This window comes from Ips typographus, linkage group LG2, assembly GCF_016097725.1.
Source record: "Ips typographus isolate SLU linkage group LG2, UJ_Ityp_2.0, whole genome shotgun sequence".
Classification (NCBI taxonomy): Eukaryota; Metazoa; Arthropoda; class Insecta; order Coleoptera; family Curculionidae; genus Ips; species Ips typographus.
Window position 1 is genome coordinate 9,063,133 of NC_138423.1, and position 12,520 is coordinate 9,075,652.

Genomic DNA, 12,520 nt, shown 5'->3' on the forward strand with positions numbered 1-12,520 from the left:
TCCCATCTTTTCCGTGGTCTCCCTTTTGGTCTTCTGTCCTGCATGCTACTATTGAGGACTCTTGTAGCCTGACGAATTCTGAGATAGGTGCCTCCTTGAAAAGTTGGTAGATTTCATGATTATATCTTCTTCTCTATATCTCATTTTCATTTAGTGACCCAAAGATCCGTCTTAGTATTCTTCTTTCAAACACCTCCAGTTTATTCTGTGAGTTCTTTGTCATGACCTATGTCTCGCATCCATAGCATAGTATTGGCCTGATGATGGTTTTGTATATCCTGATTTTTTATTTTCTATATATGATTTTGGAGCGGAATATATGGGACAGAGCGAAGTAGGCTTTAGTAGTAGACAGACCAGTTGGTAGCTAAGGAAAATCTGAATAAAATGACATAGTAATATACGGAGTGTCCCATTTAAAATAATGCATTTTTTGACGATTGAATCCCCAAAAAAATGGTTTGACGCAGTTTTCTGCTAAGAACAATAACAATTACTACACTAGTTGGAATTTTACCTCTCTGAAAGGACGTCATTTTTTTACATCTTTGTTTCTCACATATCAAATAGGTATATGATATGGACGACAATTTTAGCTAAAAAGACACGTTGTTGATTTTGTCATTTTGTCTAATTAAAAACGTTGCCATTTACTGTCACTTTGATATAAATAAATATCAAAGTTATAAAAATGCCGCGCTACAAAATTGTACTACGTTTATATCGTAGACTCTTAAACCGATCGATAAAGCGGATTGAAGTAAAGATTATTCAGTCGAGTATTTATTGTGTTTAACTTCTATTTGATAATTTTGTATTATTGGAGGCGTTCGAAAGATCCGTAAGGATCGAAAAAAGATGATTATTTAAGCAGAAAGAGATGCCAACATCTTAATTGTTATCTATCGTTAGTGTTAGGAAACTTACCTTGTCGCAAATCAAAAAACAAAACTAAAAAAGTTTGGTAATTTGAATTTGAGATTAATGCGCAGTTTATACCTCCAAATTAACAATTAAAGTAAATTTCCATTAAAGTCAAATTAAAGTTAAAACTACACGTTTGTATATGACATGCTATACTTAAAATTTACACTAAACTAAAATTAATTTTAACTTAAAAGCCCAACTTTCAACTTAGGGTAAAATTCGGGCTAATTCGTGAACCTTTCGTCACTTTTCGTCAACTTTTCGTCACTTTTCGTCAACTTTATTTGTTTTTTCTCTCATTCCCTGTTTCTGAATGAATGAATATGAAAAAATTTGATGCGCCACTCTGGAGTAAACTGCTTTTTGCACCCTTGAACTTTGAAATTGTTCGCGGTAGCAGAAGTTGTACTTTCCTCCCTAGTTGCGCAAATAACTATTATATTTTTCCTTCATTCCCTGTTTATCGGTCTTACTCCATATACAGGGTAATTCAAATTCGACCCTCACCATTGGGATCTCGGAAACTATAAGAGATACGAGAAAGTTTAAATTGGGGCAAAGTTGCGCAATGTAAAGCTCAACCAAATGCAGTTTTAAAAATTTCGATTTTCCGAGTACTTCCGAAGATATCCGAAAAAAACTGAAAATTTGATTTTTTGTTTTTATTTATTTCTAATCTTATTTGAAGAGATATTCCACTACTAAAAGCACCTTTTCATTGCCACTTTTTCTCAGCTATTCGATGATGGATTCAAATTTGCCACACGACGTTTCGTTTTTTGGCAGCCATCATCAACTTTCTTTTTTCTTATGGGCGCCATATTGGATTTTTAGCCCACCAAATAGTACGTTTTATTCTGATTTTAGTGATGTATAATAATTTATGATTTGCTTCATAAATAACAAAATAATTCAATAAAAACTATTTTTACTTTAGTTATTGGCTTTGAGTTAATGGGCCGTTTTATAAAATGTCATTATTTTTGACAGTACTTGTCAAACACTATAATTCGGACGATCATTAGAGCTTTTAGAGATTTTACCTTAGTTAGCTTTGAGTTAATGAGACGTTTTATGAAGATTACTTGGTAGTACTTGTCACACGCAATTGGCCTGAACATACTTAGTCACAAAGGTGTACACGTGACTTAAACCGGTTTATTCACTCGAACAGCTTAGGCCACTCGCTACGCTTGTGGACCTAGTTGTTCTTTTCGTGAATAAAAAATGGTTTAAGTCACTTGCTGTATAAATAACTATTAAATCACTCTGAATGACATTCGTCTATTTACAGATGTAAACAAACAAACATCAATGTTACATCTACGGGGCGCGGTGCAAATTTAATAGAACTGTAATTTTAGTTTTTTTTTTAATATAAAAAGTCGAAATTTAATAAAATACTGTATAAGACACGTGACTTAAACCGGTTTATTCACTCGAATAAATATGAATGAATAAAAAATGGTTTGTCACTTACTGTATAAATAACTATAAACTTGCACTTAACATTATAAAAAATTGAAATTTGGCAAAAAATGAAGTTCCTAAAATGATGATCTTTCTCTTGGAAACATAAATAAGCCTTTTAAGTTAGAGATAATGCTAACAAATCTCTTGTTCTGATTAACCTAAATAGTTCAGCAATGCTTGTATAATAATAACATTTTCTGCGGGGATTTCTTTTCTAGATACATTTTTAACTATGATTGACGCTCTAATGATCGTCCGAATTATCGTGTTTGACAAGTACTGTCAAATAATGACATTTTTTAAAACGGTCCATTAACTCAAAGCCAATAACTAAAGTAAAAATAGTTTTTATTGAATTATTTTGTTATTTATGAAGCAAATCATAAGTTATTATACATCATTAAAATCAGAATAAAACGTACTATTTGGTGGGCTAAAAATCCAATATGGCGCCCATAAGAAAAAAGAAAGTTGATGATGACTGACAGAAAACGAAACGTCGTGTGGCAAATTTGAATCCATCATCGAATAGCTAGGAAAAAGTGGCAATGAAAAGATGCTTTTAGTTTTGGGATATCTCTTCAAATAAGGTTAGAAATAAATAAAAACAAAAAATCAAATTTTCAGTTTTTTTCGGATATCTTCGGAAGTACTCGGAAAATCAAAATTTTTAAAACAGCATTTGGTTGAGCTTTATATTGCGCAACTTTGCCCCAATTTAAACTTTCTCGTATCTCTTATGGTTTCTGAGATCCCAATGGTGAGGGTCGAATTTGAATTACCCTGTATAATCCAAACCTAACGGAATAGTTTTTGTTTCCTATTATTTGTGGGTTTTATTAATTTTTGCTTTAACTCATTCATTCAACTTTTTCCTTTTTTGTTCAGTGAGCACTTACACAAAAGGGGAACAAATGGTTGAAGTACTAAACGACGTAGGAACCCATTGTGCGGTGCTGGGCAACCACGATTTTGGTAACAAACATCTTTTAATCACACGTTAAAAGAAAAGCATTTTTGAAATATCTTGTGTAGACCACGGTTTGGAAGTTCTATCCCAATGGGTGGCACGATCTGACTTCCCCTGGCTAATGTCAAATGTTGTGGACAATGAAACGGGACGTCCTCTCGGGGAAGGCAGAATAACACACGTGGTGCACTGGGCTGGTCGTCAAATTGGCCTAGTCGGTTTAGTTGAAAAGGAATGGTTAGACACCTTGGCGACCATCAATCCAGAGGAGGTGACCTTTTTGGACTATGCCGAGGCTGGTCAAAAGTTGGCTGCACAACTGAAACAAGAAGTAAACACTTACTTTGAACGCACGTGTAACTCTAATAACGAGATAACATTCCAGGGCTGTGACTATGTAATAGCTTTGACGCACATGCGAACACCGAATGACATAAAACTAGCAGAAAACTGTGATGAAATCGATTTGATACTTGGTGGACACGACCATGTGTTTGAAGTCAGACAAGTTAACGACAAGTACATTATCAAAAGCGGAACTGACTTCAGACAGTTTAGCAAGGTTGTTGTCAATTTTGAAAAACAAACCGGTGGCAGGCCTGAAGTTACCGTAGAAGAGGTTAACGTGACTTTGCAATACGCGGAAGATTCTAAACTCAAGGAGAAGCTGGAGAAGTACACTAGTGAGTTAGTTATTTGGCTTGAAAGTTGATAGTGAGAAGTAAAACTTGAAATTGTAGGTGTAGTTCAGTCAAGAATGGACGACGTACTAGGCTGTTTCGCCGTGCCTTTAGATGGACGATTTTCGTCAATACGGACCTCAGAGTCCAATTTAGGAAATTGGGTAGGACAAAGGATTTTGACAAAGTTATATAAGTACTAACTTGCATTTGTGGGGTTTAGGTGTGCGACGTAGTTTTAGCCGCGACTGGTGCGGATTTAGTAATATTAAACTCTGGAACATTCCGTTCTGATCAGGTCCATCCTGCTGGCGATTTTACGATGCGCGACCTAACCAACGTCATTCCAATGAGGGATCCTTTAGTGGTCCTCAAAGTCTCAGGTAGGTAAATAGATAAATAGCTTCAGTTGATGGATTATAAACTGCGCGCCACCTCAACCAGAACACTGATTTTTTGGGTCATTTTTAAAACCTTGCCATTTCTAAACGAAATGACAGATTTTGATGCAGTTTGGACTATCATTGAGCTTAATTTATGGGATTTTGGTTGATGGAAAAAACTCTGACTTAAATGCACCGCCACTGTACTATACAAGGTGGAAAAGAAGCGCGTGCAAAAAAGGGAAATTTGTCAAGTAGTCCCTAATTAATCAATAATTGGTTTTGGGTTTGTTTTAACTTAAGGAAGTGTTGTTTAGGTCAACATCTCGAGACATTTTTGGCCGTTTTCCAATAGCATCCTCAAGAAATAGCGATGTATCCAAGAAATGCGAAATAGCAGTGCTCAATCTCGAATTAAGGCAGTAGCTTTGAACTGTTGTTTTAAGTCACGTGTAGGTCGCATATTATGTGTTGCATAATTTTAAGTCAACTCTTTTAACCGATAGAACAGGGTGTTTAGAGACAGTTAAAGTGGAAGAACAATTTGTGCAAACAATTTCAAGTTTCACACTGTCGCTGGGGAGACACCCTGTAAGGTCTTACCAAATATGGGGCTTGTCCTGAAAAGTACTCAGATTATGTAACAGATAATGTTGAACATACAACGGCATTTGAGTGATAGATACAAACCTGCTAATATGGCTTAATTCAAGATGGAAGAGTGTTTTATCCATTTTCTGGAAAAATCGATATTTCTTCTGACACATGACGTTAATTAAGAAACGACCAAAAACGTCCCGAGGTAATACCCTAGACAACAAGTTCCTATGTAAGAAAAAAGTTAAAATTATTTATTAGTAAAGTGGGTGTAATTTAATACTTTTTGTTTTTAGGGCACGTTCTTGTCCCACTTTGATTGTCTTTAGCCACCCTGTTAGGTCTTATTGGTCATGGGGTTTCTTCAAAATTTATGTAAAAGATAATATTGGATCTACACCCAACTAAAATGACACATAAAAAGCTGCTGCCATAACTTAATTCGAACTTGAGCACTGTAATGTCGTCTTTTTTGGATCAATCAATATTTCTTGAGACATGGGACGTTAACTGGGAAACGCCCAAAAACGTCCCGAGATATTGACCTAAATAACACTTCCTTATGATAAACAAAAAAAAAATTGGTGAATTGGAAACTACTTGAAAATTTCCCTTTTTTGAACGCACTTCTTTCACAGCCTGTATATGGCAGTTAGAGTGCATTAAAGTAAAAGCTTTTATTTACAACCATATATGTAATGCTGTCATTACTAACGTCATTGAAGGTTAGGAAGTATCATATTGCGCACCTCTACTTCCCGCCCTCACTTCCCGCCCTCATTTCCCGCCCTCTAAAATTGTGATTGTTAATATTTTTAAAAAAAAAAATGATGATTGAATCAAATTTTTTAAATGTGAGATAAAGTCGGATCGATATTCAGTTCGCAAATAATAAATTGAGAAAAATGTCCTGGATTACAACTCGAATTGTATGCATTCTAACGGTTATAATGCCTCCCCGCAGGAGGAGTAAAATTGGAGCGTTCTTGTTTACTGCCAATAAATACGGGGGTACCGCAGGGTAGTGTATTGGGACCTTATTTGTTTCTTGCTTATGTCAATGACCTTATTTCGGAGATAGGCAGTAGGATGGATACAACACTTTTTGCTGACGATTCTTCGTTCATTGTGGCCGATAATGCAGATGATATAGAGCACAGGTGTGGCTCGGGTTTGGAAGCATTCAGAAGTTGGTGTTGCAATAACTCTCTCTGTTTAAACATTCAGAAAACCGTCTTTTTGAGATTTCATACTTATCAGAGTAAGAGTAATCCTGCTCTGTCTTTGAGAGTTGGAGATGAATTAGTTTCACATTCTGATACTACAAAGTTTTTAGGGCTCATCTTTGATGACAAATTAAACTGGAAAGAACAGTGTGACGTCTTGTCGTCTAAACTCGGTAGTTTTTGTTTCCTTATCAGAAACCTTAGATCTGTTTTGTCCGCTCGGCAAATTATAAATGTGTATCACGCTTATGTAGGTTCACGACTGCACTACGGAATTTGTTTTTGGGGTGTGTCGCCGACTTCTGAGAGAGTGTTTATAGCACAAAAGAAAATTTTGCGATGCATTATGGGGGCGGGATATCGGACTTCATGCAGAGGGTGTTTCCGTAACCTGGGTATTCTGACACTCACGGGAATTTATATTTATGAAATTTGTAAATTTGTACATCAGAATAAAAATTGTTTCTCTGCCGGCGTGGACATGCACTGCTACTCTACAAGGGCTAGAATGGACCTTCGGCCTGCTAGATGTCGTTTGGAAATCAGTAAGGGCTCTCCTCACATCGCGGGCCTAAACATTTTTAACAGACTACCTATAAGTATAAAGTCTGAAATTAACTTCAGAAGATTTAAAATTGCGTTAAAGCGATACCTTATCGAGAGGGAATTTTATAGTATAGTTGAGTACTTTGGTGGATCTTAAATATGGAAAAGTCTGTTTAATTTGTTATTTTGTTGTCTGTCAAACTTTATTTTGTTAAGTGTGTTAATTGTTCGTATCTGACTTGTGACGCATTCCAAACATATTTGTATGTCAAATGGAATAAAGGAGTTTTATTATTATTATTATTATTATTATTATTAATACATTACAATACTAAAATTAACATGATCTAAACTAAAACAAACTACTTATTGAAATTAATGGTTACATTTGAATTATTATAAGTGTTTATAGAAATATTTAGGCCAGTACCAGCACTGGCGTCTCCAACAGTTGTCTCTTTGGTCGACAAATTAATTTGCTGCTGAATGACTGAGGTTTGTGAACTACTTGCAACAGCTTCAGAAGACATGGCACGTTGGGACAGCATAACAGAAAAGCAGAAGAAAAGCATATAGAAAAATGACTGCTTGGTAGTTTTTTGTTAAATGTAATATTCTAGATATGTTCAGAATGAAACAATGATTTGTAAATTTTGATAGAAATATGATGGTTGTAAATAAAATAGTATACAAACCTCGGTAGGAAGTTTCATTCCTGTCTCGAGATCCTAGCTAAACCTCGACGCTTCGCGTCTCGGCTATCTAACTAATCTCTCGACAGTAATGAAACTCTTCCCACCCCGGTGTGTAATATACTATTTACATCAGTAAAGAGGTAATAAACCAAGCTCAATGACGGTCCAAACCGCATAAAAATTTGTTGATTCGTTTCAGAATGACGTTGTTTTAAAAATGACCCAAAAACTTCACTGTCCCGGTTGACGTGGCGAGCAGTTTATATGGTAGGGTGGTCCCGTTTTAAGGGTCAATAATTTACCATTTGACAGCTTATCAAAAAATAAGTTGACTTTCACATTCCTAAGAAAGATATAGCTCTACAAATTTCAGTTAAAAAAAAACGTTATGAAATTGATACTTGTTTCGTGATGTTAATGACGTGTATGTCAATATTATCCAGGGCAATTTTTCCGCCTTATTTTCTACGCCACTGAATATTTTTTCAAAAATGACAGGTTATTTTAATTTTCTTGTTCATTGTGGAGAAAAAAGTTTAAAAGTTTTATTTATGTAAAAATTATTTTATAAAAATAGAGCTGCTAAAAGTGATTGGTTCTTCCAAAAATAAGTTAACAAGCATGATGTCATTTAAAATTTTATTTTTTTTTAATGTTTTGTAAAAGTTCTTTCAGCGGCTGTTATATACATACATACATACATATTATGTATTACAATAATTCGTTTGACGATTAAGGGCATATACTCTTTTCTTTCTGATAACCTAAATAATCTATTTGGAACTTTCCACTGATCCGAGTATACTGGGTGTGACGATATCACTTATATTGTTACAGTTTACGGGGTTCTTTTAAATACGTGAGACTTTGAATAAAGTCAACTTTATTTAATAATTACACAACAATACAGTCTGTCCCAAATGCGATGCTCACCATTAGGATTTCAGTTATTATCAAAGGTACAAAAATGTTTAAATTAAAAAAATGTTAAAGAATTCCATGGCTAATTCAAATCTCTTTTGAAAAATAACACAGCATTTTTTGTTTTCGAGATATTTGAACAAAACTGAGAAATGATGATTTTTTCTTTGGCTATTATTGTGCAAACCGTTTAGTGGTTAGTGGTTTTAGTGGTTTTTTGTAGTTTTTTTAGTTTGTTTTGTAAGTTTCCCTAGTTTTGTTTATAAAGTGATTGCACATAGCCTACTTTGTTTTCGGAAATAGACTGATGCTGAGCTGGTGGATAGGGCCATACTCATTTAGTTACATGTAATAATAATACTTTAATCTCTCATTCATGTTTATTAATATTTTTATACCATGCGATACATCATTAAAATGGTGATTTTTTGGCCAAATAGACGATAATAAAATTAGATATGGCTTCCATAAGTAAAACAAAAGTTAATGTCCTAACCTCAAAAACAAATAACGATAGAACATTTTTGGGACAATCAAATTATTCTCCAGAACAAAATGCCCTAACAATGTCGAAGTTTATCGGCTGTCCAATAAATAGTTTGCAAAATAATGGCCATGTAAGAAATCATCACTGTTCAGTTTTTTCGAAATATCTTGAAAACAAAAAATAATAGAATATTTTTCAAAAAAGATTTGAATTAGCCATATAATTCTTTAAAATCTTTCTAATTATAACATTTTTGTTACTTCAATAATAACTGAGATCCCAATGGTGAGCATCGAATTTGGGACAGACTGTATGTATAAAGGGTGGATGTATAAATTCACGCTGATGGTATATTAGAAGTATCTAGAGAACGACGCAACATTTTTTGTTGAAATTTGGAGTGTAACCTAGGTTGGGCCCAAACTCTCTATCTAAAATATTTTGAACTTTGCCATATTGCCAGATCAGTTTGAAGGAACACACAGTAATTAATGTTAATACTTCCCTATATTGCACCGTTTCTTAGATATTTCATTAAAATAGTGAATTTGTCAGCAAGACGGTAGTCTAAACATTAGTTAAATTGTCAAGTTTTGAAAGGTTTGCTTATGTGACCTTTTGTTCTCAGTTAGGCAATACCACATGGTTGAAAAGTTCAAAGACTGAAAATGAAAAAACTTTTTGCTTTTTCTAAATGGTTAATGGTCAGTTTTTTACATTTGCTTTTTATAAGAGGGAGCAAGGGTTTGATTTAAATTTTTCTTATTCTTATTCAGCTTTTGACTAAAATATAATGAACTAAAAATTATTTTTTACAAAAATAAATAAAGAAATATGCAGACGGTGAGCTAATTTTGTCCATCAGTGTAGTAATGTTAATTTTTCGCACAACTTTAACATCCTGCTTCTCGAAAACTAAAGCTCTGAGAAATGAATTTGATCTATACAACATTTTTTGCTATTTTTGCATTTCGGACATGGGCTTCAAATTTGTAATACTTATTCTGAAACACCCTGTATATATTTAGATGACGCTAAATTTTTAGAATTGTTCTCCTGGTCTTGTTGCCAAAAACCACCAACTTATCATATTACCACAATAGCTAATACTTATCTCTTGTTAGGTCAGCAAGTTCTAGAAGCCTTAGAAAATGGTGTCAGTACGTATCCAAAGCTGGAAGGCAGGTTTCCTCAAGTTGCTGGGGTTAGTTTTGCCTTTCAGCCAAATAAACCCCCGAGGCAACGAGTGGACCCCGCCCTCGTTCGTATTGGGGACGAATATTTAAAGTTGGATCAGTATTATCGACTAGCCACCAAAAACTACTTGCACAATGGCTGTGACGGTTACGTGATGCTTAGAGACGCTGAAGTGTTGGTAAGTTTTCATAAGGTCCAAGACCCCAGCTTTTTTATTGGTCTTGCTTTAGGTTTTTGAAGGGGAGTGCCCTGAACTGGGTTTAGCGATCCAAAATCACTTTCAGGCAATTAATATGAGACTGGGTAAAACGAAAAAACAGTCGAAACATCGACAAAGTTTAGTTACCCTCTCTAGAAGGTAATAATGTTATTAAATGTTTTGTACCGAGAAAAACCGATTGATTGATTATTTTTTAGGCATAGTTTAGTGAAAATGCTGGATGGAGCCGAACTGGATGGGCCTCCTCCTTTGAGAAGAGCGAGCACAGTGGAAACACCATCGTTCAACAATGTACACCACGCAAAACTAACCAGAAGAGCCTCATTGGATGATTTAGAGCAGGAAAGTTGCCAGTTAATACCAAAGATCGATCAGCGAATTATTGTGATAAATAGTGACGAGGTAAAGAATGGAAAAGTTTGAACTAATAGTTTGTTTTACTTGCTGTTTTTTTATTATTTTTAACCGTTTGTTGTTTTGCAGTATTAATATGTTTTTTATTATCTTTTAGTTTTTAACATTGTGTGTTGATTCCATTTTTTATTTGTGTTGTTTGCTTTAGTGCCTTTTTCTATTTTAATAAATGTGCTGTTGTAAACTACACTTAGTTTTACTTAATTTTCAGAAATTCTACGAGCTGATGGTGCAAAGACAAAGGTTCGAACAGGATTCTATTATAGAGGAAGTGGACGAAAGTTCACCCCAGAATTAAAACAACTGATTGCAATATTCTCATTTTAGTACAAAACAGTATTTTTTAATCACGCGTCAATTCTGTACAGTGAGCCTTAATACTAATAACTCGTTACAATTATATAGATAAAATATACTCGTTCTTGTAAATACTATAAACAATACGCCTCTTGTCAATTTGAAAGGCATTTTACCGATAATTCATATAAACTTAGTAGATAAGTTTTCCTTTCTGTTTTCAAGTTCGTGTGTGGCGAATCCAGTGTGTATGATGTTTTTATCTACAACAGTTACATAATATCGTAATTTCGCACTATTTTCAGTGTCATAATGACCTTTATTACCGCACTAGTGCGTTAATAATCGGTGAACAATTTATTTGTACATCTGGAGTTCTGTTGCCTCCACTATCTTGCTTCTTGTTAATATTAATATTAAAAGTAACTTTTAGTTAGATTTTTTTTAATTAAAAAACATGACATACAATTACATGAAAACTCAATTATTATTAGGATAAATATTAATAGTAAACTTTTTACAATTGGATAAATTAATGCCAGATGTTGACACGCCTAACAAGTTGCTGGAAATATTTTTATTTTTTTTATATTCTTTTTATTTATTTTTATTTTTTTATTAATCATTAAAATAATAATCGTTGTAGATAAAATGTTGTACGTAACACGTAGGATATGTTATTAACGCACTGTGTGATTACACGACTTGGCCTGCGGCCTCGTCGTGCAAATTTTCACATGCGTGCGTTAATAACATTCATATCCTACTTGTACGTAAATAACTATTATACTAGTGCATCAACCTGCCAGTACTTTTAGAATATCACAATAAACTTAGCAACAAATACTTTTCTAAATCGTTCTGTACAGCTGACGGCTCGGTTGACGGTCTACTAAATAAATAAAAAAAACAGTAGAAAAAATTTAGTTCGATGACGAAAATATGCACAAATTTAGTTACCACAAAATTTGGCACAAAACATATAATATTGTCATTTTATGCGGACTACAAATATAATTTAATTAAAAGTGTATGAAATTATCTTATAATGAGGAGTAATAATAGCAAGGGTATATTAAGCGCGCTGCAAAAGTTGAAAAAATAAACAAGAAATATTACATTTTGATCATTTTTCACTTAGTTTCTATGCTAGCTACTGAAGTCATGGTTTTTAAATAAATATTCAATAGTAAACGAAACGGAGTTGTGTGTACTAATTACTGCCATTATAACCACCGCGTTTTAAACATATAGTAATCTCATTTAATCAGTAATGTAATGTTTACAAACGTAAAAAGGCCATTTTTTAACGATTTCTTCCTGATATCTCGTGTTACAGCAGAGATAGAGAACTGCAGTTTTTCACACCACGTTAAATACTGCTCTAGCTAGTTTGCTCTGTACCACCCTGTACAGTGCGTAATATTTATAAATTTTAGTAAGCTTTCACACCAAAGTAGCATGCCACGTGCGACATATGCTGCCTG

The 12,520-nt window shown here is 34.0% G+C and overlaps 1 protein-coding gene and 1 long non-coding RNA gene across 9 annotated transcripts in view; one reads left to right on the forward strand and one right to left on the reverse strand.

Moving 5' to 3' along the window:
* The window catches only part of LOC145725535 (mannosylglucosyl-3-phosphoglycerate phosphatase), a 29,897-nt gene extending 17,665 nt beyond the window's left edge, over window positions 1-12,232 (forward strand). For all 8 annotated transcript variants that reach the window (XM_081974339.1, XM_081974344.1, XM_081974343.1 and 5 more), the window contains 9 exons: window positions 3,289-3,375; window positions 3,436-3,701; window positions 3,756-4,053; window positions 4,111-4,214; window positions 4,274-4,433; window positions 10,030-10,280; window positions 10,333-10,460; window positions 10,520-10,724; window positions 10,948-12,232. In XM_081974339.1, the coding sequence (XP_081830465.1) occupies window positions 3,289-3,375; window positions 3,436-3,701; window positions 3,756-4,053; window positions 4,111-4,214; window positions 4,274-4,433; window positions 10,030-10,280; window positions 10,333-10,460; window positions 10,520-10,724; window positions 10,948-11,034 (1,586 nt within the window). In that variant the 3' untranslated portion in view covers window positions 11,035-12,232. The remainder of the gene's footprint in view (window positions 1-3,288; window positions 3,376-3,435; window positions 3,702-3,755; window positions 4,054-4,110; window positions 4,215-4,273; window positions 4,434-10,029; window positions 10,281-10,332; window positions 10,461-10,519; window positions 10,725-10,947) is intronic.
* Window positions 1-12,520, reverse strand: part of LOC145725551 (uncharacterized) — a 62,431-nt gene that overhangs the window by 18,250 nt on the left and 31,661 nt on the right. The gene's annotated exons all lie outside the window — the stretch shown is intronic.